Source organism: Opisthocomus hoazin, chromosome Z (genome assembly GCF_030867145.1).
Source record: "Opisthocomus hoazin isolate bOpiHoa1 chromosome Z, bOpiHoa1.hap1, whole genome shotgun sequence".
Lineage (NCBI taxonomy): Eukaryota > Metazoa > Chordata > Aves > Opisthocomiformes > Opisthocomidae > Opisthocomus > Opisthocomus hoazin.
The window spans coordinates 45,127,903-45,154,252 of NC_134454.1; the positions used below are offsets into that span (position 1 = coordinate 45,127,903).

Below are 26,350 nucleotides of genomic sequence, written 5' to 3' on the forward strand. Positions count from 1 at the left end.
ATTAAATGGACTAATAAATTTCAAGTGGTCAGATGTTATCCTCAGGGAAGTCTGGAGAGATTAGTGGAGAACACTGAACAGTAAATGTTGGCTTATATGTCTGTGAATTTAGGAGAAAAATCAAAATCACCTACCAACTCTGTCTGGAAGAACTTCAAGTGCTGAAACTCTTTCATCTTTGTGCAGTTCTAGTCCATACACACAGTCAAAACCATCATACTTTATAAGATATAGAGAAGGATTTACAGGAACTTGATCAAGAACTGTGCCCTTCCACTGTGTTACAGGTCCACTCCCTTCTTTCCATCCATGCTGTATTCTGCAGCCTACAATATTTCTTCGTGGCTGAGAAATAGGTTTGCTTGGTCCCACATTGTTTCTATGCTTTCTGTACACAGACACAAACATAATATTAAACGAGTACATACATATTCAAAATTCTACTCCAGACAAGAGCTGTATGCTTTAAGATGGTAATGTGTTTTATAGCTTAGCGCACCTTATTCATATTAGGATATAAAACATATTACACTGTACTGGAAAAAAGAAAAAACACACTGAAAAGTAGTGAAAGATTTTTTGATGTGCTTTGTAAGGTCAGTTTCCTAACAGTTGTTTCTAAAACTAGTTTGGTTGAGCCAAAAGAATTATTTCAGCCCTTGCCACATTAAATATCAACAGTAAAACTGAGCTGGATCAAGTCTCAAAGCATGAGGTTATCTGGCACTATTGTAACTTTACTGCCTTGTTGCTCACTGCAGAAAAGTAAATGCAACTCCTGTTCCAGGAAGAAGTAGTCAGTGCAAACACTACAAGTGCCTCACTAAAATTCTTCCAAGGCATTTGTTTTCTCTAACCTGTGTTTTCACCTGAAGAAAATCTAGCTTCCTTCTCCATTTAGAGTTATTTTTTACTCCAAATGTTTTTAAAAACACATAGTACCAACAACACTTCTCTAAGCATTCCTTTTTAGTATAGCAAAAGAAAAATGATATGCAATGATAATGGCAATAGAATGGATACTCCTTAATATGGAAAACAGATCAAATATACTTTTTTGTCCTTCCTCTATTTCCATGGAAGTTGCACGGAAATTCCCTCTGGTGAATAACAGTTGGGATCAACAGTCATACAAGCTATTTAACAGTTTCAAATCATTAGAAGCGTTAAACAAGTTTTGTTCCACTCAGTTATCAAAAACACAAATTGACAATTTTTAATACAAATGGAAGCAACTAAGGAACATTACGACAGTATATTAGTGATAAGAAATGGATATTGTATCTATTTTAGCCTGTTACAATGCACTTACTTATTCCTAAAAAGATTATTTAGAGGGTTGCCTGATCAAACTTCTCATGAATGTAAACTAGCTGTAGAATAAATTTTCAGGTTACTATTTGTAGCATACTTCATTTCAATGGCAGTAAAATATGCACACCACTAGCATGCTTAAAAGCAACAACAAAAAGAGTCTATCAGTTGCAGAAAACAATTATCTTCCTTAGATTAGTGACCAAAGAGAAACATCTCCTGGAACGGTGGATACTCTCAGAAAAGTCCCTGTATGACCCAAAAAAACACAAACAACAATCATACCACTGAAATCCTGGAAGCAGCTTTTCAGAATAACGCACTCACTACATGACACTGCAATGCATAATGCTGAAGATGTAATCATAACTATTAAAAATTTTGTTATCATTTGACCTTTTCAGCAAGATCACTGCAGTTTTTGTATTCCTAACGTTGACAGCACAGATTATTACAGGAATTCCAGCCTCTTCCAGTTAAGAGGCACTCTCGCACAAAGCTGGTTCTAATTTAATGCAGAAACTAGAACGTGTTTTCAAGTCCTTGCTCAGGTATATTTCTTTAAAAAACTGTAAAAGTCTCAGTAATAGTTTACTATTACAAAATGAGATTGGAGATCTGGTTCTTGGCATAATAAAAAAAGAGTTTGTTTTGCATGCAATTCATTTATGTAGTTCTAATGAATCGTAGTTCCATTCTGTTGCAAAATAAAACCAACTAAAGATAAAAAAGTTAAAGTAGACAAAACAATATCAAACAGTTTGTCTCTGCTGCTGATAATCTGATCACTGAAAAAGGTTTTAATGTTCAGACCTCACAGTCAATTTTGCTTTCTGCCTATAAAGCATAATCCACTTTAATGTTAAAATCAGAACAGTTAAGCAAAAAGCTCTATACTCATTTTAAAAAGTATGATTGAAGATGACTACATAACTGAGTTCAAACTGGTAACCACCTTTAAAATGCCTCAGGGCAAAAAGAATTAAAAATTTAATTACAAGTCAAGTACCCGCCAGGTGTACTTGCAGTTCAAATTTTTGTTTGAAGGTTGTACTGCTGAACAGCCATTCACTCTCATTTGCAGTTGTTCACACTGTTAAGAAATTATATTTTCAATATAGTAAATTACCAAGGAAAACCTACTTCTTCCTGCATCTAAACATGCGGTAAGAAAGTAAGCATAGGTTTCTAACTATCGATAAATAATAGCTATGAATATACTTCCACTTAAGACAACCAAGTAACCAACTTCAACCTCTTCTCAACAGTGTTATTTCTGTGACACACCTAGCAATACAAATGTACATCACCTTCTACGATGCTATATCCAGAAGACCCCACACAATTTTCTCCTTCTGTTTCATCAGAATTATCTTTAAAATTCTGTAAAGATTTGCTCTTAAAGACTGGATAATGGTTTTCCTAGACACATAAAACATGGAGCCAAAAAACACAGAGAACAGCAAGTCCTGCAAATAGCTCTTGCCACATTAGACACATCATCATTGGAAGCGGCCCTTCAATCCCCAAAAGTTTCAGATCCTCTTCCTTATCTTGAAGGCAGTGAGCTGGTAAGTAAAATCTAGTTATGTGAAAAGGTTTCATTATCAGAACCAGACACTTTAGAAAATTTCTAAAGACTACACAGGCAGAAAGCAGTCCTCTCACATTTTAAAGCTGCAATTATATGGTTTTTGCACAAACTTTTATTTGTCAGCTGCTACCAGGGAAACCAATGTAGTGCAGAACTCCACATGACTGGTAGAAGAAAAAAATCAACTGCTACTTCAGTGTTGTGCTTAAAAGACAAACTAGCATTTATAAAAAGAAGAATGGTGATTCCCAATAACCTATCAAGTAAAGTTCTTAATTTAGGTTTGGTTGTTGGTTGTTCTATTTTTCTGACCATCTCATCTCAGCAAAACACCACACAACTAAGAAAAAAACCAGAAGGTTGAAAGAAAACCATATCCCTCAGATATGGAAAAAGGCACAACTGTGAAAAACAGGAAGGAAAACTATAAAAAAAAGTATTAATGCACTACAGCAGCAATGGTGAGCACAATTTCAAGTCTTTCATGGTGCTAAGCAGAGAAGTTATTAAAAACAGGACCCAAAACTTACCACAACTGTGATCTTACTACAGACTATCATTAATAGCAGAATGGTGATGAGAGAATTGTTCTTAACTACTTTTCACAATATTGAGACTGAGGCACATCAGCTGAGGCAAAAGTGTAAAACTGCTTTCTGTACACCCTCAAAAGCCATCAATCTGTTGTGAATTTCACCTTCAGATGCTGCAGGAACCAAGATTACAAGTTAGCCTAAAACAGGATCAGAATTTCAAAATGTTTAAGTTCACTTGTAGTTAAACTGCAGGTACAACCTACCCCTCAAAGTCCTTGAGTCACCAACTACAAGAAATCTGGAAAGCCTATGAATAAGAGGTTGTTTTATACTTACCCTAATTCTTGTACTCTTTCCTTATGCATCAAGGGTGGAAAGAATGAGATCTGGAAGATTACAGACTGATCTGATGCCAGTGAGGTCATCTTCATACTGGCAGAGATCACCACTACCCATTGACAGAGCACTTGGAAGAACTGCCCTATAACCACGTGAACTATTTCCAAAAGGCTCGACAGTTAACTGCCATTTAGTAAAGAAGAGTTCAGAAGACTCATCCACACTGCTCATTCTACCCCATCTTCAATTACAGTTATGCCCTGTTCCATGCTCTTGGCTCCTTCCTCTGCCACAAACCTTCTCAAGCTAGTTTAAAGTCTTATCAGCCTTTGAGTGTCAGTAGGCTTATTCCTCTTTTTCTTTGAATGAGAAGTAACTAAATAAATAACTAAATCAGTGACAAAGTATGCATTACTAACTCACGGTCTACCATAACAGCTCAGAATAATATCAGCATATATTATTACATGGTCATTCACGTTCTACTCGTTTATGGTAAACTACAAATATAAACAATTCTCTACTACTCTGCCTCAAACAAGTCAGTGAGCAGCACACAAAAGATCATCTTGGTTCAGTACACAAAACCTTTACTAAATAATTAATACACAATTGAACTAGGCTAAATTAGCATAAAACTAAGCTGGACACTTAAAGTTAAATGCCTCAAAATCATGTCACTTAGGATCAAAACTTCGTATACCTCATAAAAGCCTTTGTGCTAACAAATTTACAGCCTACTTCAGTATTTAAATAAGTGTATATCAACACAACAATAAAGACAAATCTAGCCACCCTCAAGTACAAAAGGCAACCCACCTCTGATAGTCTTCCCATCATACACTCCTTTCTCTGAGCGGTTGAAAGAGAACAAGAGAAATTAAGTTTTAACCAACTCTACCTGCCCCTAGACAAAAAAATGTTTCTCTTTGCCTTCTATGAAGATAGACAAGAATGGATAATGATGAGCTGGTGGAAGGGGTTAGAGTAGTTTTACATCAGGTGTTGTCTCTGGGAAAAAGTTAACACTATTAGCAGTGATTAACTATGTTAATTGTGGAAAATACACCTGCCAAACAACTCAACTGATGCACCACTATAGGACTTCACACTTAAAATACGACTGGTAACATTTTCAGTTAAGTTTCACACTTACCCATCTTAGATTTTTCCCACCAGAGATGTAGCTAGATATATCTTGCTGTTTGACACTAAGATCAATTATGCCCAGAATATTACCTCTATTTTCACACAGCTACTCACCAATGTTCAGCTGCTACTATTTAAAAACATTGTATAGGGAAAAATACATGCCATGAATGTCTAGGATAAGCAGGTATCCTTCACACACGCAAATAGCAGCCACCTTACAGGAGTACTTCGGTATATGCTTGATTTTAGAAAAGTAAAAAATCCTTTTCAAAACTACAGTTGTAATGAATGCAAGATCAGGTATTTCTAAGATTACTTCCAGACTGGGTTATCAGCAAGCATGCTTTGCAGTTTTTACCAGCGTGGCGACAATGCACGAACTCTGTGCCAGAGAACAGAGATCCTACAGAGCACGTGGCTAACTTCTGGCTTGCAACTCCTTCTCTCAGTTACAAAATTGTATTCAAGGACAATTTCATATTAACAGTCAAAATGATTTTAAAACTTTATCTGTGGGGCTTTCTTTCCTACCATCCTCCAGACAAACTTAAAAGTCTGACTCTATACACATGCACAGACTGCATACTGTTCCACATGGCTTTCAAAAACAAAGTGTGCGGAACAATACAGATGTTTTTCTAGAACAGTACCTCCAGTTACTGAGAGCTATACTTTAGTAAAAATATTAACAACTTACTTGTGGGAAGTTCTTTTCTTCATCATGCTGGCAGATACTCCTGCATGACCTACAATATAAATGACGTTGGAGTTATTGAAAAACAAAGTGTGTATATAATGCCAAAAAAAGCCATATTATACAAAAGTCTTTCTTTTGAATGTCAAAATGTAAAAAATCCAAACACTTCATGTTATGACTGATCAATGAACTGCTACCATGGGAGAAAGCTCTGCAAAGCTATACACAGTCGACATACTCATGAAGCTCACAGATGAACACAAGGAGAAACTGACCACAACTATTAAAAACAAAGCCGAAATCAACACAATATAGACATGTGTAGTCTTTGTTCTGGGAAAACGATTGTAAAAACCCAGACGATCAATCAGCTACAACAGTTACGTGACTCAACTGGCTTTCTAACTTACCATCCTTTAGTTAATCAAAAAGGTGCAAATACACATCTTCCTGTGCTAGCCAGAATGGCACTGGGGAAGTATACACACATCTCAGCCTAACAAGAGGCTTTTTTCACACAAAAAATGAACAATGAACAAAAAAATCCTTCAGAAGAGAAACAGGCTTGAGCTGGCTTCAATCTGTGTATTCCTTCCCTGCAACTGGAGACACCCAGTGCTGTGACAGTGAGCATGTTATAGAGATCAGTACACAGAATCACATTTGTATTGACACACAGTTTTATATTGCAATTATTATATTCTGATAAGTACTGGTGATTTTATGGTTGTAGCATGCTGTGATGCAATGTACAAAAAAACCTTTAAAAAAGGTATTAAAACATTAAACTCTCTTTTTGTGCAATATGTAAGAGAACCTGGTCAGAGAGTGGTGGACTCTTCACACTAACTGGCATCATGGCCTTGACAGGGTGGATGATATGTACTATTAGTTCAGTAATACTGGGAGTTCTGATTTAGAGCTTTAGTCATGAATAAGAGCCTCAGCGAGGTGACCTGCTCTGTAAGGAAAGGTAGTGATATGACTGTCTACAGTCAGGCCCTTCACCGCTTAGAGGGGATAAAACATCGCGAGTGCTAACAAAGGCTGGGAAAAGCTAGCCGATAAACTCGAAAAAAAGGAATGGAGAAATCCTGAGTGGGATTTTTTCATGGACGGAAGAACATTGCACTGATACTCATTATATTCATATTGCACTGATATATCATTCCAGTGATATTTTGGTATTAATATGAAAAATGGAAAGCGTCTAGTAAGTTGGAGAGCGGACAGCGGAAAGCAGGCGTGTGCTGGTTGTTAGAAAGCTCCTTGTGAGCAGGAGTGAAGAAGTCAGTAGCCAAGATATGCAAGAACAAGATGATAGAAAACACAGTTACAAAAGATAGTGATGTATAAAAGCTGATGTGCACAGCTAGAAAAATCAAATTAAGTTCTTAGAATGAAAACTGCAGCCTCAGATCATAGCCAGCGCCCACACGTGTAGGGATCATTTACCAAGGTCAACTCAAGTAGAACCTGTAAAAGTGATGGTTGCTATGTATGCCGAGGACAACAAATCGCCAGGAGATGCCTGGCTTGACCCTGATTCTCCCCGTCTTCCTCATTGTGCTGGTTTCGGCTAGGATAAACCTAGATTTCTTCATAGTAGCTAGTATGGGGCTATGTTTCAGATTTGTACGGGAAACAGTGTTGACAATACAGAGATGCTTTAGTCACTGCTGAGCAGTGCTTACACCGCATCAAGGCCTCTTCTGCTCCTCAAACCACCACGCTAGTGAGTGGGCTGGGGGTGCACAAGAAGCTGGGAGGGGACACAGCCAGGACAGCTGACCCCCACTGAGCAAAGGGACATCCCATACCATATGATGTCGTGCACAGCAAGAACCTCGAGCGGAGGCTGGTGGGCAGGCTGCGGCTTGGGGACTGGCTGGACATGACTCAGTTGGTGGCGAGCAATTGTTACTCATTTTCATAATTTGTCTTTCTTAGGTTTTACTTTCCCCTCTTTTTTTCTTTTCCCTATTACTATCTCTTTCTAATTATTAATTGTTTTTATCTCAGCTCACAAGTTTGGGGGTTTTTTCCCACCTTACTTTTACCATTCTGATTCTTCCTCCGTCCCACCTCGGGGGGTGAGCAAGTGGCTGTGTGGTGCTGAGTTGCCAGGCAGCGTTAAACCATGACACTCATGATGAATATTCATATGATCCAGGAAAAGAACACAACTCTAAAGCAGTTGCTCCCATGATAAATCTCGAGCAAATACCACATCCACCCCCTTGTGAGAGGTTTTATCTTCTTAAGAGTTAGTTACTTGATCTCCAAACTAAAATTTCAGCTAAACCAGGAGATGCACCCCTTGAATGGTGAATTTTATGGGGAAAAGGAGCAAATCAGGTTACCCTCACCATGGAGGAGGCTGGAGATTTAGTATTAAGGACTCAGGGTTCTCCTACAAACCCAGCATTGCAACAGGCGGGGCTATGCTGTCCGATGGGCCAGGCAGCTCCCTGCCAGCCATCATGACGGATCAGCAGCAGGCAAGGGAGAGATGGTGGTGGGAGAATCACAGAATAGTAGGGGTTGGAAGGGACCTCTGTGGGTCATCTAGTCCAACCCTCCTGCCGAAGCACGGTCACCTACAGCAGGCTGCACAGGACCTTGTCCAGGCGGGTCTTGAATTCATCTCCAGAGAAGGAGACTCCACAACCTCCCTGGGCAGCCTGTTCCAGTGCTCTGTCACCCTCAGAGGGAAGAAGTTCTTCCTCATGTTCAGATGGAACTTCCTGTGCCTCAGTTTGTGCCCATTGCCCCTTGTCCTGTCACTGGGCACCACTGAAAAGAGCTTGGCCCCATCCTCCTGACACCCACCCTTCAGGTATTTATAAGCATTTATTAGGTCCCCTCGCAGCCTTCTCTTCTTCAGGCTAAACAAGCCCAGTTCCCTCAATCTCTCCTCGTAGGGGAGATGTTCCAGTCCCCTCACCATCCTTGTAGCCCTCCGCTGGACTCTCTCCAGTAGCTCCTCATCTTTCTTGAATTGGGGAGCCCAGAACTGGACACAGTACTCCAGATGGGGCCTCATCAGGGCAGTGTAGAGGGGAAGGAGAACCTCCCTCATCCTGCTGGCCACACTCTTCTTGATGCACCCCAGGATCCCATTGGCTTTCTTGGCAGCCAGGGCACACTGCTGGCTCATGGTTAACCTGTCGTCCACCAGGACACCCAGGTTCCCCCTCCACAGAGCTGCTCTCCAGCAGGTCCACCCCAAGCCTGTACTGGTGCATGAGGTTGTTCCTCCCCAGGTGCAGGACCCTGCATTTGGCTTTGTTGAACCTCATCAGGTTCCTCTCTGCCCAGCTTTCCAGCCTATCCAGGTCACGCTGAATGGCAGCACAGCCTTCCGGTGTGTCTACCACACCTCCCAGTTTGGTGTCATCAGCAAACTTGCTGAGGGTACATTCTAACTCTTCATCCAGCTCGTTGATGAAGAAGTTAAACAAGACTGGGCCCAGTACTGACCCCTGGGGGACACCACTTGTTACCAGCCTCCAACTAGACTCAGCGCCGCTGATGACAACCCTCTGAGTTCTGCCATTCAGCCAGTTCTCTATCCACTTCACCGACCACTCATCCAGCCCACACTTCCTCAGCTTCCCTAGGAGGATATCATGGGAGACTGTGTCGAAAGCCTTGCTGAAGTCCAGGTAGACAACATCCACGGCTCTCCCTTCGTCTACCCAGCCAGTCATGTCATCATAGAAAGCTATCAGATTGGTCAGGCATGATTTTCCCTTGGTGAATCCATGCTGACTACTCCTCACAACCTTCTTTTCTTCCACTTGCTTCATGATGGCCTCCAGGATAAGCTGCTCCATCACCTTTCCCAGGATGGAGGTGAGGCTGACCGGCCTGTAGTTCCCTGGGTCCTCCTTCTTGCCCTTTTTGAAGACTGGAGTGACATTGGCCTTTCTCCAGTCCTCGGGCACCTCTCCTGTCCTCCAGGACCTCTCAAAGATGATGGAGAGTGGCTCAGCAATGACATGCGCCAGCTCCCTCAGCACTCGTGGGTGCATTCCATCGGGGCCCATGGATCTGTGGACGTCCAGATCGCTTAAGCGATCCCTCACACAGTCCTCCTTGACCAAGGGAAAGTCGTCCTCTTTGTAGGCTTCTTCTCTTACCTCCGGGGCCTGGGATTCCTGAGGGCCAGTCTTAGCACTGAAGACTGAAGCAAAGAAGGCATTCAGTAGCTCTGCCTTCTCCGCATGCTCCGTCACTCAAGGACTGCAAATCGCCATGCTGAAATCTGCTTTCTCAGACTCAGATCCCAGCCTGTAGGTCAGGATAGGCAGCTGCCAAGTCTCCTCGGTGCTACAGCATAGAGAAGCTTGGTCAGTCATGGGCCAGCCACTGTGGTTTTTACAGGGCTCAGGACAAAAGGCAGCAAGCTGGCTCACACCATAAAGAGGACACTGTGACAGCCACTGTGATAGTGCAATTGCTGTATTATGAATATGTTGCAATTTAGCTACATTGCTCTGCTAAATGAGCATCTCATGTAATGTCACATGCATGTAATCGGGATCAAAACATTAAACCCTCCTTGCCTGCACCATCTAAAAGCACCTGGTCAGAGTGCTGGATGACACATGTAGTAACTAGTGTCTTGTGTATGTAGAAACACATCCCAAATTTCAAGTATGTATGGTTAAATTAACACCTACAGAGAAATAATTTGAGTTTCTCTGCAGGTCTAAACAAACTCATTCTTTTAAATTTAACTCTATATGTATGTTACAAGCATGGCTTTGAAATACATATATTGAACACTTTTGTGATAGTACTAGCATAACACAAGACAGTCAGGCACTGAAAGTACCATTAACCTTTGAAGTCTTCATAAATATTTAAATCTGTACATTTTCGTATGAAAAATTCAAGAGGACACATACAAAGTTACAGAAATGGCAGAATTAAAATACTACTACTACTACTGTTTACAACATTCAAGCTTGTATCAAATCCTCAGGAATCTGCATTTCCAGCTGTAATGAAATCTGAAATGTTTGTGTTTCAACAGTTAAGCCTTACACACCAATTACTACAGTCAAGTTCCTATTTGCAATTTTTGACTGTTTTAAGATAAAATAATTAAACTGCACGCTTATAAGAACTATTAACTGGAAATTAAAAAACATCTTCACAAAAAGCTTGATTAGAAACCCAAAAGACTTTGGGACTTGACTACAACCACTAAAGGAGCTTTGTGATCATACCACCAGCTACCTCTTCTGTATAGGAGGTGGCTGTGTTTTATTAATATGTAATATTACACATGTTACATTAAAAATATGATGGTCTTTCATTAAAACCAGAATACTTAGAGAAAGAGATCTGTTCTTAGAAAGTAGAGGAACTGCATCATCAGAACAGGAACACACACACACACACACTCTATGCTTTACATTACTGGGCTGATGACACAACTCGGATTTTGGCTAAATTAGCTCAAGCAGTTAAAAAACACTACAGAAATAACACCCACATATTCTGCAGAAAGGTTCACCACAAAATCTGCTTTCTGTCCTCTGCTCATAGACTCCAAACCTGTGCATAAGAACGGCGATCTAAGGCATTTGTCTCCCAACGTGAAGAACAGGAATGCCAGATGCACACAGAAGGAAGACTTACTACAGCAGCTGCAATAAACACAAAGGAGAAGCTATGCAAGCTTCTGGGAATGGGTGTTTGCCCTGTTCACTAACTTCTCACCTTGGGAACCTCGTATTTTTGATCGTATTCAACATGTTCTTTTATGTAGTGAGCTCTAAACCAAATGCAACTAAGTCGACTAAGCACTGCTCAGCTTCTCATGTCAGTCAGTACTTTAAGATAGCTCCCACTTCAATACACAGAGTTAATGGCATTTGGATGTTTAATACAAATATAGCAAGCTTTTCAAGAAGATACAATAGCAAGTATTTGAAGATCCTAGGACAAATTCACTCTTTTACCTATTTGCCAGAATTCACCTTTGTATTTTGCACTGTCTGAATCCAGTAATGTCTCAAAGAGATGCCAACTCCTTTCAAAGACATCTCGGGTTACACTATCAAATTGTGTAGCATTTCACTTGGCTAGACAGTTGCAGAAATTGTACCCAGACTTCACTGAATCATGAACGTTTCTGTCCCTTACAGCACCTCTAAATAGGGGGATGGAACAGCACAGAATCCTTACATTTAACATATTCTACCAACAAGGTCAAAACCAGAATTATCTGATAGATCTGCCTGCCTGAATCCTTCTTATTCCAGGAGAATTCCTTCAACAGTAGTTTTTCCACTGCTACTGGAAAGCTGCAAGAAAGCTACGAGGCACTCGTAGGGCCAAAGTTCAATAACATCCGGAGCTTGGAGTTACATCTAACCCTTGGGAGGGAGAGAAGGATAGCGCAGAGAGAGGGAAGTGTTCAAGATGTCCACGGTGCCACTTTGTTATTTAACATGCGGGACAGCATCTTCTTTACTGCTAACAAGATATACTCAAATAGTACACCTACAATCCTTGCAATCTTCAGTGAGGATTTTGAAATCAAGACAATCAAAGAAGCCAAATTAAGCCGTTCAAGCACATGTAACAGTAAGACAGCTTGATGTGGCAACTGCAACACATACACCCTTGCCCACCACACCCCCAAATTTCACTGCCTGATCCCATTTCCATCACTGAAAAACAAAGATGACGTCCAGATAAAATGGTCGTAACACACCAGAACTGTTTCAAGCTGCTTTTATTATCAGAAGTATCTATCTAAGGCAAAGTAACGCTTTAAAGTAACTGCTAAAACAATTACGGCTATTATTTGTAAAGATTAATAATAAAAAAATAAATCAAGCAAATGCAGCTTTTGTACCTTAGGAAACTAGTTCCACAGTTGATAAGCATGTATTATGCAATGCTGTAATCCTCCAAATTTCATCAGTGAGATGTACACACTTCTGTTTAACAGCAGTATGTGAAAGACCACCGTGCTAACAGGAGCTTACACTGAAGTCCAGCAAGGTACAGAAAGACAGCATGTTCCAACAGACACAAGCACTGGTAGTAAAAATACAGAAAGTATTCTGAACAGCCCCTGTGACAGAGAGGAATAGCTATGGACCCCAAAGCATCTGTGAGATGATCATCCCATCCTTGCAAAACATCATCTGACCCATGCCAAGACAAAAACCTTTGTTTCAAGCAGCTAATGCCAGGTAGTCTTTGAATAACTGCAAAACTTGTTCCTTTGAACTGGTAAAGCTCATTATAGCCAATTCCCAATAAAAATACTTAGAAATGCTGTTCAGTTTTTCTTGTCCATACAGGAATTAAGAAATGAATTGGAAATACTAGAATTCTTCTGATGTGTGAGGATATTTTAAGTCTTGTGTATTCTGGTTTTTTTTTTCAAGATTAAAGAAAGAAGTAAAGTTACCACAAAATAAAACAGACACGAAACTTTTCTTTATATGGCAAGAAACCAGCTCTGCATGAGACTCTTCCTCAATTTAGAATTGCCAAGAGCTCATACAGTTTCTTTACAAAGATATTTATTTGTAAATGCATGACATTTTAATGAGTGATGCCTATGATGTCGTATTGCTATGTCTTAATGACTTAAAACATTTTTTGAAAGAAAATTGTTTTTTTTTAATTAACTTTTAACATAGACACATATTGCTGATATTCTACTTTCACCTTATTATTGTGGAACATAAAGCTGTAACCTGGCTTATATAAATTCTCCTAAAACCTCCAGTAATTCCTAAATGGCTTGGAATAAAAGTCTAATTAGCATTAGCCATTCACAGTTAAGTGCTCAGTTCAAAACAGAAAGGCATTTAAAAAATCCCAAACATTTAAAGGGCAGTCTCTTCATGCAAGCTTTTAAGAGGAAAAAAAACCATCTGCATACAAAGCGTTTTGGCGTCAAGCACAGTTTGCTCACAAGCAGCAATATTACTTCAAAGATGTTAATACTAATTAGAGCACAATAAAGGAGAGTTATTACATTCTATATAGCACGAATGCCATTGACTGAATGGGTTTAAATCCACTTTCTTTACCTCCTTTTAACTACAGAAAGACAAGTTCTAACTAGAACACCCCACAAAATTCCTTATTTTGGATAACACTCAAAATACTCTGTACAACTAAATTGCTCTGAACACAAACATAGAAAAAAATAATACTGAAGAAAAATCAAAGTACATGGATTAGTTTTAGTCTTCTTTGTAATAAGCAGCAAAGACTCAAACTTTGATGCATCTGAGGAAGGAGAAAATATTTATGTCTCAGTCACATATAAGACAGCACAGAAACACATTTTTCATACTAGAAAGTGAACACAAACTCCAACTCCCAGGCAACAGCAACAGAATTAAGCATTTGTTTGTCACGCGGTCTGTGCGTTTTCTGAGGCTCGGTTAATTCTGCTCATAACAGATCCTTAAAATTCAACAGCAAAACTAGAAGGGGACCTAAGAAATATGTCAAAATGCTTATTCACACCTAGTATCACTCAAGATCAACTTAAAAGTTTGGGAAAGGAAGAGAGTTCTTTTAATCAAAGTAGACCAGAAGTGCAGTGAAAAAATGAATTCTGACTCTGTCAAAAGATTTCACTGCAATCCTATGTAAGCCACATCTAGGAGTGGGATCCCTTTTCTTCGTTCACAAACACAGTACTGAAACAATTTAAAGGGGGAAAAAACTGCAAAAGCTTGTATACAACTTATTATCTCCTGGTTCTTTTCCTTACTAAAAAATTACTTCTGTGTTTTCAAACCATGCCGTAAAGGCATTACAGTTGCTCCTGACCATCAGGCAGTTTGGAGGGATTCTCTGCCTCTGGGAGTTAACTGCTAGGAAGGACTCTAGAGGACCATGCCTTTCACTTACACAGCATTAAACAGCTGATCACTAGACTAAAAAAGGCCAAATGCAATTGTAAACAAAAGGGTAATTACAACCTATTTTACAATCAATTATGCTACATAATGTTAATTTTAAAAATTAAATCTGTACTCCCCTATACTGGAGACAGACATACACTAATTAGAGAGACAGACAGACTGCCATGCACAGGAGCACCTGGCTGATCTACTGAAACTATATGCCGGAAAGCAACTCTATACTTTGAGAAACTCATAGAGGCTGTAGCCATGTAATCTACTGTTGTGAAAAAAATACAAAGTTTAGCTTTCCTTCTTTTCTTCATCTTCAGTCCTACCATTTCTTTCTCAAGACGGAACTATGAAGGATTATTTCCAGTACACAGAGAGTTCAAAAGCCTAGATATTTTAATCAAATGTACCTCTTCCTCTACACCTACTTTACAGCAAATAAAAGCACCTCCTCTGTAGGCAGACAGACAGGACAGATGAAAATTGGCTTTTCCAAAGAAGTCACAACACCTGTAGTGTCACTGATTAATAAGTCTCTACAATGAGATTAAATCACAGTCAACTGCAAAAAACCCTTGGTAACACATTAAATTTTGTAACAGTAATTCTATTGGCCTGTTTGAATACCCAACACAACCACTAGTTTAGCTATACCTCCAGATAATTTTTTGTAGCCTGTACATGATCCAGGAGTCTCCCAGAATCCCACAATTTTTTGGTTTTACATGATTTAAAAGATCAAATATAAAGTTTGTAAGCTATTTCTATGCTTTCTCCATATCTTTTAACCAGGAGGGAAAATGAATAATAGAAAGAATATACTACTGCTGTGTTATCTACTCCCAGATGACAGCAACTTTATAGCCATGACTTTTAGAAACTTATTTTCTACTTGAAGTATCTAGTTGTTCTGAGACACATGTTCTGAAACACGACATGTTCACGCAGTCTCCTGGAAGTGGCGACCATCTTTAAAATAGGAAGATACTAAATGTCAAAATAAGGTATTTGCATCAATAACGCTGTAAAGCACAGCAAATCCAGTTTAAAAGTTACTTGTTAATGTACAGGAATTTCTTGTACAGGTGTTCTGGTGAATCACAGAATGGACCTTTAAAGATCACTTAGCCCAAACCCACTGCCGGGAAAAGGGAACTTCCAATAGACCAGGTTGCTCGAAGTCCCATCAAACCTGAGCTTGAACACCTCCAATAATGGGGCATCCACAACTTATCTGGACAACCTGTTCCAGTGTCTCATCACTCTCATGGCAAATAATTTCTTCCTTATATTCAATCTACACCCACCCTCTTTCTGTTTAAAACCACTACTCCTTGTGCTGTTATTACAGGCCTTGGGAAAAATAAAAGCCTCTCTGTCTTCTTATAAGCTCCCCTTATAAACTGAAAGACCTCAGTCTCCCCGGAGCCTCCTCTTCTCCAGGATGAAGAGCCCCAACTCTCTCAGCCTGTCCTTGTAGGAGAGGTGCTCCATCCCTCTGATCATCTTTGTGGCCCTTTACATCACACTGGCAAGGCCTGTCTTCCAGCCACCAAAATAATCATTATATGAACTCCAACTAACTCAAGTACTGCACCTGTTGTTCTCTTCAAACGAAGAATTTGACCACTATCAGTGAAAGAACTGCTGTGATAAATGTTCTGTCCTCCTTGCTCAGCAGCTGCCTTTAAAAGTCCCATGCCCAGTCTTTGCTGCAGAGTGGAAGATGCAGTTGCCTAGTAATGGCTGCCTGCTGGACTCTCTCCTAATGCGTATCCATAATGAAGAAATAAAGAGTAGACAATCCCACACCCCTCTTTCTCCCCTCCATGCCCGCCAAAAGCAGTAAAAGCTATCTAGCCTCAGCCCACCCAATATGATTAGGAGAAGCAGCAACAACAGCAAGGTCAGCAGCTGTCTTCCTCAAAAACACAAAGCCAGAGACCGAAAGCTGGCAACATGCAAGCCTAGGCCACAACTGTGCCAACAGTTGAGGCAGACCAAATGTGTATGATTTACACATTTAAATACATTTTGTATTTAAGTGACACTGATACTGCATTAATCAAACAAATATAAGTTAAGGACTTCTCAGTTGAGATTAAAAAACTTCACAGAGAAAAAGATAAAGACAAATTGTAACTGCTGTATAGAGATATTAGAAAAGCAAAAATGGTATCTAAAATATGTAAATTTTAATGACAATTTCACATAGTGCCAGCTATACGACAAATAATAATGAAGAAATAATGGAGAACGGGACTCTTGAAAATAAATCTGTGACTTCTGCCTCAATTTGTTTTAAAGAGTCAAAAAAAACTGAAGAAAAACTTTCTTCTCAACATATTTAAGTAAAATGTCCTAGCTTTACTAAAGGTTTTCCACCATAAAAAACTGAGCCACGTAATCACCCTCTACATAAATTTCATGTTATGACACTTCAAATCTGTGCTGTAGTGTTCTTGTTCATCCCATATCACACTGAAGTCATTAGATAAAAGTCTTCTAACAGTTGCCTTAAAAACCTAGTGTCCGAATTCTCTGAACTTGGGCACAGTGCCCAGTTAATGCTCAGAAGTCAACAAGACTGAAGTTAAGCACCAGGTCAAAGCCTGCTCTCCTTTCTTAAAAGTGCAATTCTACTCCCACTGGTATTCTCCCAGTGTCAAGCAGAAGGATGACTCATCAGTTGACTAAATGAAAACTCACCGAATCAAGTGTTCAAGACCTTGTACTGGGTTTCTCCTTTGAAACCATTTATACAAAATATTTGCTGAAGTTACCTTTGAAATCTGTAGATGTTTCAAATGAGTGACAGCAAATTAACATTAGTGTAAGATAATCACAGGTAAACACAGTTTTGAAAGTTTCCAAAGGGTTTCAGAGAAATTTTCCAGTATCAGTTGCTTCAGTTTTCAATGAATTAGATAAGGATTTGAAAGCACCAGAATGGACACTTGAGTGGCTCTTTCAAAAGTTAACTGAGCTTTCCCAATTGCTTGGTTTCTTGAGATTTTTAGAGAAGCACCAATTCGCAATGGTTGGCGATAGAAAATGTGCTGCATCATCTGTCTACAAAGCCTTTCCCCGCACAGGTCACTGACTAGTGAGTTTCACTGTAGCACAAAATACAAAGGGCGTTCCTCACTCTTCCAGCCCGCCCCCCCCCCGCCCCGGGGAAACACAAAGTAATTTCATAACAGGAAAAAAATTACTAAATATACAAAACAATTTACATTACCTAAATCAGTTTTTAATTCTTATTAAAAAGCAAATAATTGAATAGAACAATGAACAACATTCACCTGTAACCCTTTCATCTCACACTGCTGGTCTGTAGAATTCGTCACTTGCAAATAGTAACTTTTAGTCCCTGTCCCACACTAGTTCTGGCAGAATGCACGGCCAAAGCAGAGTCTAGTCTAATTTACACAGGACTAAGTATCAATTTACTGAGCAATTCTTTGTGGGTCACTTGATGCTTTTTTTGCATCACTGCTGACAATCCTTACTACAGAGCACACAAGACTGACTGAGATTCATCAGTCTTTCAAGCTGCAAGACTGTGAATAAGTTTAACTAGTCCTAAAAGGATGAACCCTTACTCACACTGTTCATTTCTCTGAAAATTGCTTTAAAATACTTTGACCAACCTATTTCACTTTAGAAAGCACATACACTAGCAACAGTATTTGCATTTTTGTAGTTTCCAAGAGATTCTTTTTTACAGTTACTAGCTGATCAGCTTCTACAAAATCATTTAGAGTTTTACTCTACGTTACAGATATATGGTGAATAAATCTGTTTATGTTCCAGCACTTCTGAGAAGATAAATTCTCCCCTTAAATGTCAATGTAATCCTACAACATTGATTTTGTTCCTTTTTAGCATTTTATGTAACGATGTTCTAATAAAACTTCGGTATTATAGACCATATTAAACGCTTCTCATATGCTCCTATCCTAAATTAAATTTACATATGCCTTTTCCATTCAAGAGCTTCTATAACAAAAGCAAATGTTCTTTTAAGACAGGAATTGTAACACCTTCATAAAACCATCAACATACATGTATACAAAAAAAATTGGTAAGCAAGACCACTTCTTACCCACTAAACCCAACTGTAACCACCCACAAAAACATCTCACCTGCATCAGCTCTGGACCGCTGACCTGGTGATTTTCCAAATGGGGTCTTCATTCATCTGTGTTTAAGTGAGCAGCAAAGCTGCTGGACTAGGGTGAAAATCCAGTTCTTCCCAACTCACAGGGTATCTTCTTACTCTTGGAATAAGACAGCTACTTATTAATCCACCATTCAATCATGAAATTGTCTTTCCTCAAATGTAGAAGATGCACTTTCAATTACAGTACTCTGAAAAACAGAACAGGTAAAGTATAAATAGTTTGATTTGAGATTTGGTTAAGATAAATATTAACTGACTTGTCTAAGATAAATGTATTTTGTTTCACTTTAATGCGTGTTTTCAAACTCAGCAAGAAGTTCCTTTGTATTCTGTTACTCTGAAAACATTTAGCAAACAGAAGGCATATAGGAAAAAATACATCAAAATAAATACTAGGGCTGCTATTTTTCCCTCTTACTCACAGGCAAGTTGCATACCACACCAAAGTCAATTACAAACAGAAAGGAAAGCTTCTTAAAAACCACTGAGCTTAGCACAGGGAAGAGTGACTACTAGTTTAGAAGAAACTGTACTCCCTTGACCAGAGGTAAAGCACAAATCAACTATTTCCATTTATTAGAAACCGAACACCCTCACACTCACATAGCAGAATACCTGTGCAAGACTGTTGAAAAAATCCAACACATAAATGGTATCAAAAACACCTATTCCACTGCAATGACTGCTCAAGCCACCAACTTCTTGAGTACGTCAATGGTTAATAGAAAACATGCAGTTGTTTTTGGCAGTTCTCTACACCTAAACTCATCAGATTCCTAAAATATTTAGTCATCACATTCCTCTAGATGAGGGAGATAAGTGAGAACAACTTTTTAAAGTCCTTTTCAGGATTTAATTAATGAACCTGTGATCGCCTGAAAATTTGAAGAACTACAGGTTACCTTATTTCAGACTAAAATTTCTGGACAGGAGACATTTATCCAGATTAATCCATTACTTCAGTGATGCACACAGCTAAGACAAGTGAGGTCTGATCACCCTTTTAGCCTCATTTCCTTAAGAAATATAATTGCTGCAATCATATTCTCTGCAATTTGTTAATCAGCACTGGCCTTCCCTCTTTTACTCCAGTTTCGGGAACCTGACGCCAATTTCACATAGGGGTTAAAACCAGAGGAATGCTCATAACTACCGACCCAGCTGAGTGAGAAAGTGTACCTTACCCTCGTGCCTTACTGAATAAGGGAACATAAATGGACATGCCTCGAGGTGTGGTAAAACTGTTATGTGGTAAAACTGTTACGGATGAAAGTGTATTTACATGTAACAACACTTGCCAGTTCTTCCATGAATCGCACCCATTAAACACTAAAGTAACACAAAGGAAAACTCCTAAGAAAAAAATGGCAATAGTGAGACCAACTGCCGTAATTTGCAGCTTTTAGAAAGATCTGTGTTATGTTTGGAAGGGCTTAGACATTCAGAACTCAGGAATTTGTAAGAATTTATGAAATCAAAGTTAAAAATTCATTTACAGGAACTTATTAGCTTTTCCACATTTCAACTCTTCCTGAAATCTCCCAGTGGATGCACAATGCTGAACAATACCAAGGCAACAATACTCAACTTTTTAAAAGCCCTTGAAGACACAATAGGAAGCAATTAGCTTGCTTAACTACTTTACTTGAACAGAGCCTAAGGATTGCTTTTTCTACTAAACTCAAGAATATTTCACTGTGGATGAAAATACATTTGCACAGAAGTGTCACTGATTATGAAAACCTTGAATTCAGAGTACTGCTGTGATATACTACCATATTCAGTCTTATAAGCACTGCATAAGCATACAGGAGAGATCCAATCTTTTCCTCTAGATGAGGTATTAGTTGAGAATAAACTGTAGTCACTGTAATTATATAATTCTAATAAACCCCTCCCACAAACCCCCCAAGCCCCAAAAAACATAAACCAAACACACACCCCCCAAACCAAACTGTGAAAATCCCTCAGATGTAGAAGCTAACACACCCTTTCACAAGAAGCTGTAAGTATTTTCGTGACAGCTGTATGTATTATATCCCCCCCCCCAGATTTCCAATACATGGCAAAAACATAACCACTGAAATTAAAATATCTATACACAGTACTTTGTTAAGTAGCTATCTTTACAAAGATAATTAAAACACCAGAAAAGTTGCGGATTTCTACCAGCTGGCTTTTCTTTTTTTATGGTATGTCCCCAGTCATTACTGTGCCACAAATTTGAAATCATACCTCTAAAAAGGAAAATTACTTCCTAAACCTTTTAAAGTCGCTATTAATTTGCTCGCACTTAATCAAGGGTTTTCACCATGTTCTCTGAACATCAGGACACATCATGGCTACTGAACTGAAAACCTGATTCAGCCATTCAAACTGATTTTCCAAAAACTAAGCCAGTAACTGTCACTAATTCAAAAACTCACCCTAAGATTTTTGCTGAAACCAAATGAAACTTGAGTTTTCCTAAAACTAGCATTCTGAATACAATTTACATTTCAGTTTCACACTGATGGTTCTGAAGATATTAATAAGGAGGGATAAAACCTCGTTTTCTGAAAATATATTGATGCACTTTGGCAACATCTTAACTTTCAAAGAATATGTAACTAAGTCTCATTTATTTGATTAAAAACAAACCAAAACCCATAAACCTTAGGATTCTTAAATATGAGGCATGACAAAACAACGCATTTAATACCATCATGCAAATATCTTAAAACTCTTAATACAGAAAATCATATAAAATTAAATAAAAAATTAACTCACAAAATGCAAAACATTTTATTATAAAATTTTATTATGAGTCTCTAAGAATGTCCTGTTCCACATAAAAGCAGAAAACAAGTTTTGAACGTGCTTCTGATGTACTCAGCAATAAGGTATACTGTTAAGGAAGAGTGGAAACTCCTTGTTTGGATGTATACAAGATGACTTATGAAACAATCGCCTTTTTAGTGTAATTCTGTTAATAGCAGCAGATATAGCAAAACCACCACAAGGAGCATTTTTGGATCCAAACTGACACATTCAAAACAAGTTATACTAGTCTTTACAGACTGCCATTAACTTTCAAAAGAGACATGCCACAGCCTACCAGTTAGGCACTGATTTACCCAACAGATGACAGCAGAAGTCACCAGCTGCGCAGCTGCAGGCATTCTTTTGACTTGCTGCAGCTACTCACCAGCCCAGGTGTTTTTCTTGTTCATTTTTACAAACCTTCCTAGATCACAGCACAATTGCTAAAAAAGCAATGTGGAAATTAGATGAGTACTTTTTCTGATACTGTTCTAACTATTGTGGAGCGTTTCACAGAAGCTTAAGTGTCAGACTAAAAACACAAGCCCTACAGATTGTCAATAATACCAGTTTTAATAAGAATAGCACAATCATACTCTCAGAGCAGGGAGGAAGACACAACATTAAGACAGAAACAATAAAGCTGTTTTACAAAGTTTATTTTTGCAGTAGTATTTTGATATCCATAACTCAGCTCAGAGCTGCTGGTAGATGTTTCGGTTCAAGCAGTACCCTGGTTTCAGCACTAACAAGCTGGATGAAACACGTATGTTACTCAGACTCCCTGATTCTTACCATACAAATAGAAAGGATCATCATATGCAAGTCTTCTGCACCACTCCCCCCAAAGGCAACCTTTATGTTAAAATACCTCCTAAATAACAGGGGGAATAAAAATATACGCCCAGTTTTGGTTTGTGTCACTTTTTTTCCTTCCCTAAAAATCTCACCAAACACTTTCCTGCGGTATAAGAAATCAGCCATTCAAATTTCAACTTTTTTTTTTTAAGTATCCTACAGGCTCATCCAACATATGGGTTATTAAGAACAATTTTTTATCCTACCACCAGGATTTTGCATAGGTAGTAACAACTGATGTCCGAGAAGAAAGATTACAGTATATAAACTCTGAACATAAAAGTGATTTACAGCTGACACCCATGAAGAGCAATACATTTCAACTACGTATTTGACACCCATAAATGTAAAATTTCCACTTCGTAGAGCAATTGTAATTAAACTAAAGTATATCATTGCTGTTTTGAGAAGACAGGAAAGCTCTAAGATAGAGAGACTCCTAAATAATTCTACCGCAGACAGCTCAGCCGTGGGAGGGCAGATGCACCAAGCTACAGCGATAAAGAGGCACCAAGCAGGCAACAAGACCAGAGCAAAACAACCTGGAGGGACATGGTATACTGATCTTAAAACTGAGTCTGCGCAGAAACAAAGGTCAAACAGCAGACGCTGTGATGAGGTGTATAAAGCCTTCATCTTAGAACACCCATAGACCACCCAAGGACGCTAACAGACATGTGTGAAAGATATTAACATAAGCTAATTAGTTATTGGAACAGTCATGAATATGCTAATCATTTCTTGGAAACATAGTGAATATGTATATTGTGATTGTGTTTAACCTGAAATGTCAGGGTGTTCGGCGCGCACACACGGAGGAGAGATCCCTGTGTGCCCGGCGCCGCAATAAGGAATACCTGCTTAATAGTCTGCCAACTATTTAGTCTCCAACTCCGGCTTTTCACGGCATCAATTTATGAGCTGAAAGACCCAAAATCAAGTGCTACTACCCCTCACCTATGATAGCCTCTGCAGTTTTTCCTCTACCCATAGATGTGGAGTTATTCATCTACAATTGTACAGAAACAAGCAGCACTGGCATGCAACTGTGTGGGTATATACACAAACACACATGCACATCTATTTGGTTGGACGGGGCTTCTTCAAGCAATCTGATCTAGTGAAAGATGTCCCTGCTCCTGGCAGAGGGGCTGGACTAGATGGTCTTTAAAGGTCCCTTCCAACACAAACCACACACTGATCCTACGACCGCTATACAAACAAAATTTTAGGTTACCTTCAAGCTACAATGTTATAGTGATGCAACTGCAGATTATCCAGCAGAAGACTGAAAGAATCTGAAATTTGTGCAAACTGTCTCTTGATAGGGTGTCCATTCAAGTGACTTTTGTTGAGCATGGGTCTGCAAACACTGTACTGTTTCTGCTACAGAGGAAGCAGCACATGTGTACACTCGAATTCTAGGGATCAGACTATGATATTTAATGACGATTCTGGAATCAAACAAAAATGTTTTTAACCCCTCAGCAAACTCCTGTATTTTAACTTTATATTAACAATATAGAATGCAAGAGACAGCACACTGCAGTTTCTACTAATAAGCAATTATTTATTAAAACATATTAGCATAAACAAATAGACAGACTATTTACCGTAACACAGAGCAAAAAAGGGTTTACTGATCAGTTCCAAAGTCATGAACTTCATATTCTAGCATAAAACTAGGGAAGTTGACATAATCTAAGAATCTAAAAGAAACTGAAAATGCTACAGGCCAAGAACAAGTATCAATAGTAAGATTATTTTGAAGAATTATCCCAATGGTTCAGAATTAGACAGGTGGCTTTACAAAGGATACCAACCTTTCAGAACTCGTCTACCTCAGGCAACAGTTTGAACAAGTTTTGTCTAAATGACCATTCAGTACATGTCTCTACCACAGTTCTACTGAAGTTAGAAACAGTATTTCAAGTGAAATGCTAATTTTTTACAACTAAGTTCATTAACTTCAAGCATTAGTACAGTTTTACAAGACATGCAAATGGTAACTCTCAAAGACTGCATTTAAAGTTATTACACACGCACACAAAAAAAAAACAAAAACGGCAAGAACAGCCAGAGAAAAACCCTGAAAGTATAATTTACAATGTTTCCTATCCATGGTTGTTTTTTTCCTCCTGAATTCGCAAAATGTAGCTGTTACTCAGACAAAGTATAGTTTCTTCTTTATTTTCACTGCATTTTCCTCATGACATACATCATTAAAGCAGTCTGCCTCACTTAATCCAATTTAGCATTTAAAAGCTCTTATTTTCGCAACAGATGTATGTTGAAATAAGCTCTGACAGTGTATAATTCAACCACTTTGTAAAGGCAGCAGTAAGAACTTAATTAGAGCCAGTATTATAAAACAGTATTTTAAACAAACTTGCTTATCTTTTTTCGTTTCAGGGACTTAATGACCACCCTCTCAGCATCAGAGTATCATCTTGCAAGAGTAATCTTCACAACTCCCACACTACAGTTCTAAATTATCACAAAAGCACCAGCGACAAGAGAGCAGAGCACAGGATTCTCAGTCCCGACTCAGAATGCACCTATTTCTGATTAAAAGAAACAAAACAAACTGTTACAGGTTAAACGCTAAAAGATGTTCTTTCCTCCAAAAGCTTATAAAATAATACTTAGCTTTGTCTGCATTACCCTTATGCTTAAATAGTTACTCCTGGGAGGTGGCAAGGTACGGAAGTGTGCTCTTTTCTGCATTACAGCACCCAACACAAAACTAGCACGATTTTTCACTTTCTACAGAAAAACATCAAACAAACACCCAAACACCAGAGTAACCACATTTAACACTACCATCTTGGACAACTGCACTAAATTACAGGAAGAATACACTATATCCCGTTTGGACATATTCTACTTGCATCTGTTCCTTGAAAAGCCCTGGATTATTGGGAGAGAGGTCAATTTCAGGAAGTTAATTCTAGCACCCTAAACTGAAGGGTAGGGTGTTCGTTTTAAACATTCACAGAGGTATGCATTGCATTCTTAAAATAAATCAAATCCATAAGTGAAAAACAACCACAAATGTGAGAATTTCTAAATGTGTTCCAGCCCACCAAAACAGTCAATGGATCTGGCTAGTGCCACATCAGTGAAATTGATTATCAAAGTTTAGCTGTCTAGAAATTAAGCACTGAAGGAGGCAAGGTGTCCTCAGATAGTAAGAACTACTTCTCTGGAAGTTTAGGTATCTAGAAATGAACTCCTCCTTATTAGAAACACACTAAGGTGGCACTTTCTAAACTGCATATAAATCTTACAGCAATCAAAGGATTATTTCAGACTTGCTGGTCAACTACAAATTATGGTGATGTCGTCTCACTCTCATCTGACCGGCTTGATACTTCATGCTAGCTCTCAGTATCAACTCCATATGCAACACGAATGTGGGATTCTGGTCTCAAAAAGCAGCAGTCTCCACAAGTGGCATACCATAAACACAGTTCCAAGGGACTCCCTATGAAATGCACTGCATTTACACGTATCAAAGATTTTACTCAGTGGGCCACAAGTGGATGCAGGGAGTAAATAGTAAACTGTCCAAGATAAACTGCCCAGAGATGGCTTAACTGTCATGTTAGCTGTTAGCCTGGCAGAGCCTAACAGCTACCTGAAAAATAGCTATCTGTACAGTGAAAGCACAGAAGTACCTCGGGTATCTTTCAATTTACCTTCTTTTATCCAATCTAGATTAAAGCTATTAACAGATAATTTGCCACAACTTTTGATCATAGTAGCAGCTAAAAACTAGGCATATATATCGTAGCGCGGCCTGCATGCTCTTCATGTTATTTCTTTCTCTCTTTCTCTCTCAGTTTCACCCCATCTGTTTGCACAATACCACTGTTTTCACCCACCAGTTGTGTATACCCTTAGAGAGAATATCTGGTTTTCTTCCTTTGCAGAGTCTTTCACGTGGAGGATAGT

The 26,350-nt window shown here is 38.8% G+C and overlaps 1 protein-coding gene across 6 annotated transcripts in view; it reads right to left on the reverse strand.

Annotated features, from left to right (window-relative positions):
* SPIN1 (spindlin 1) overlaps positions 1–26,350 on the reverse strand; it is a 57,725-nt gene that overhangs the window by 9,790 nt on the left and 21,585 nt on the right. For all 6 annotated transcript variants that reach the window (XM_075410537.1, XM_075410539.1, XM_075410536.1 and 3 more), the window contains exons 2-4: positions 18,696–18,921; positions 5,633–5,681; positions 135–388 (exon numbers count right to left, since the gene is read on the reverse strand). In XM_075410537.1, the coding sequence (XP_075266652.1) occupies positions 135–388; positions 5,633–5,681; positions 18,696–18,747 (355 nt within the window). In that variant the 5' untranslated portion in view covers positions 18,748–18,921. The remainder of the gene's footprint in view (positions 1–134; positions 389–5,632; positions 5,682–18,695; positions 18,922–26,350) is intronic.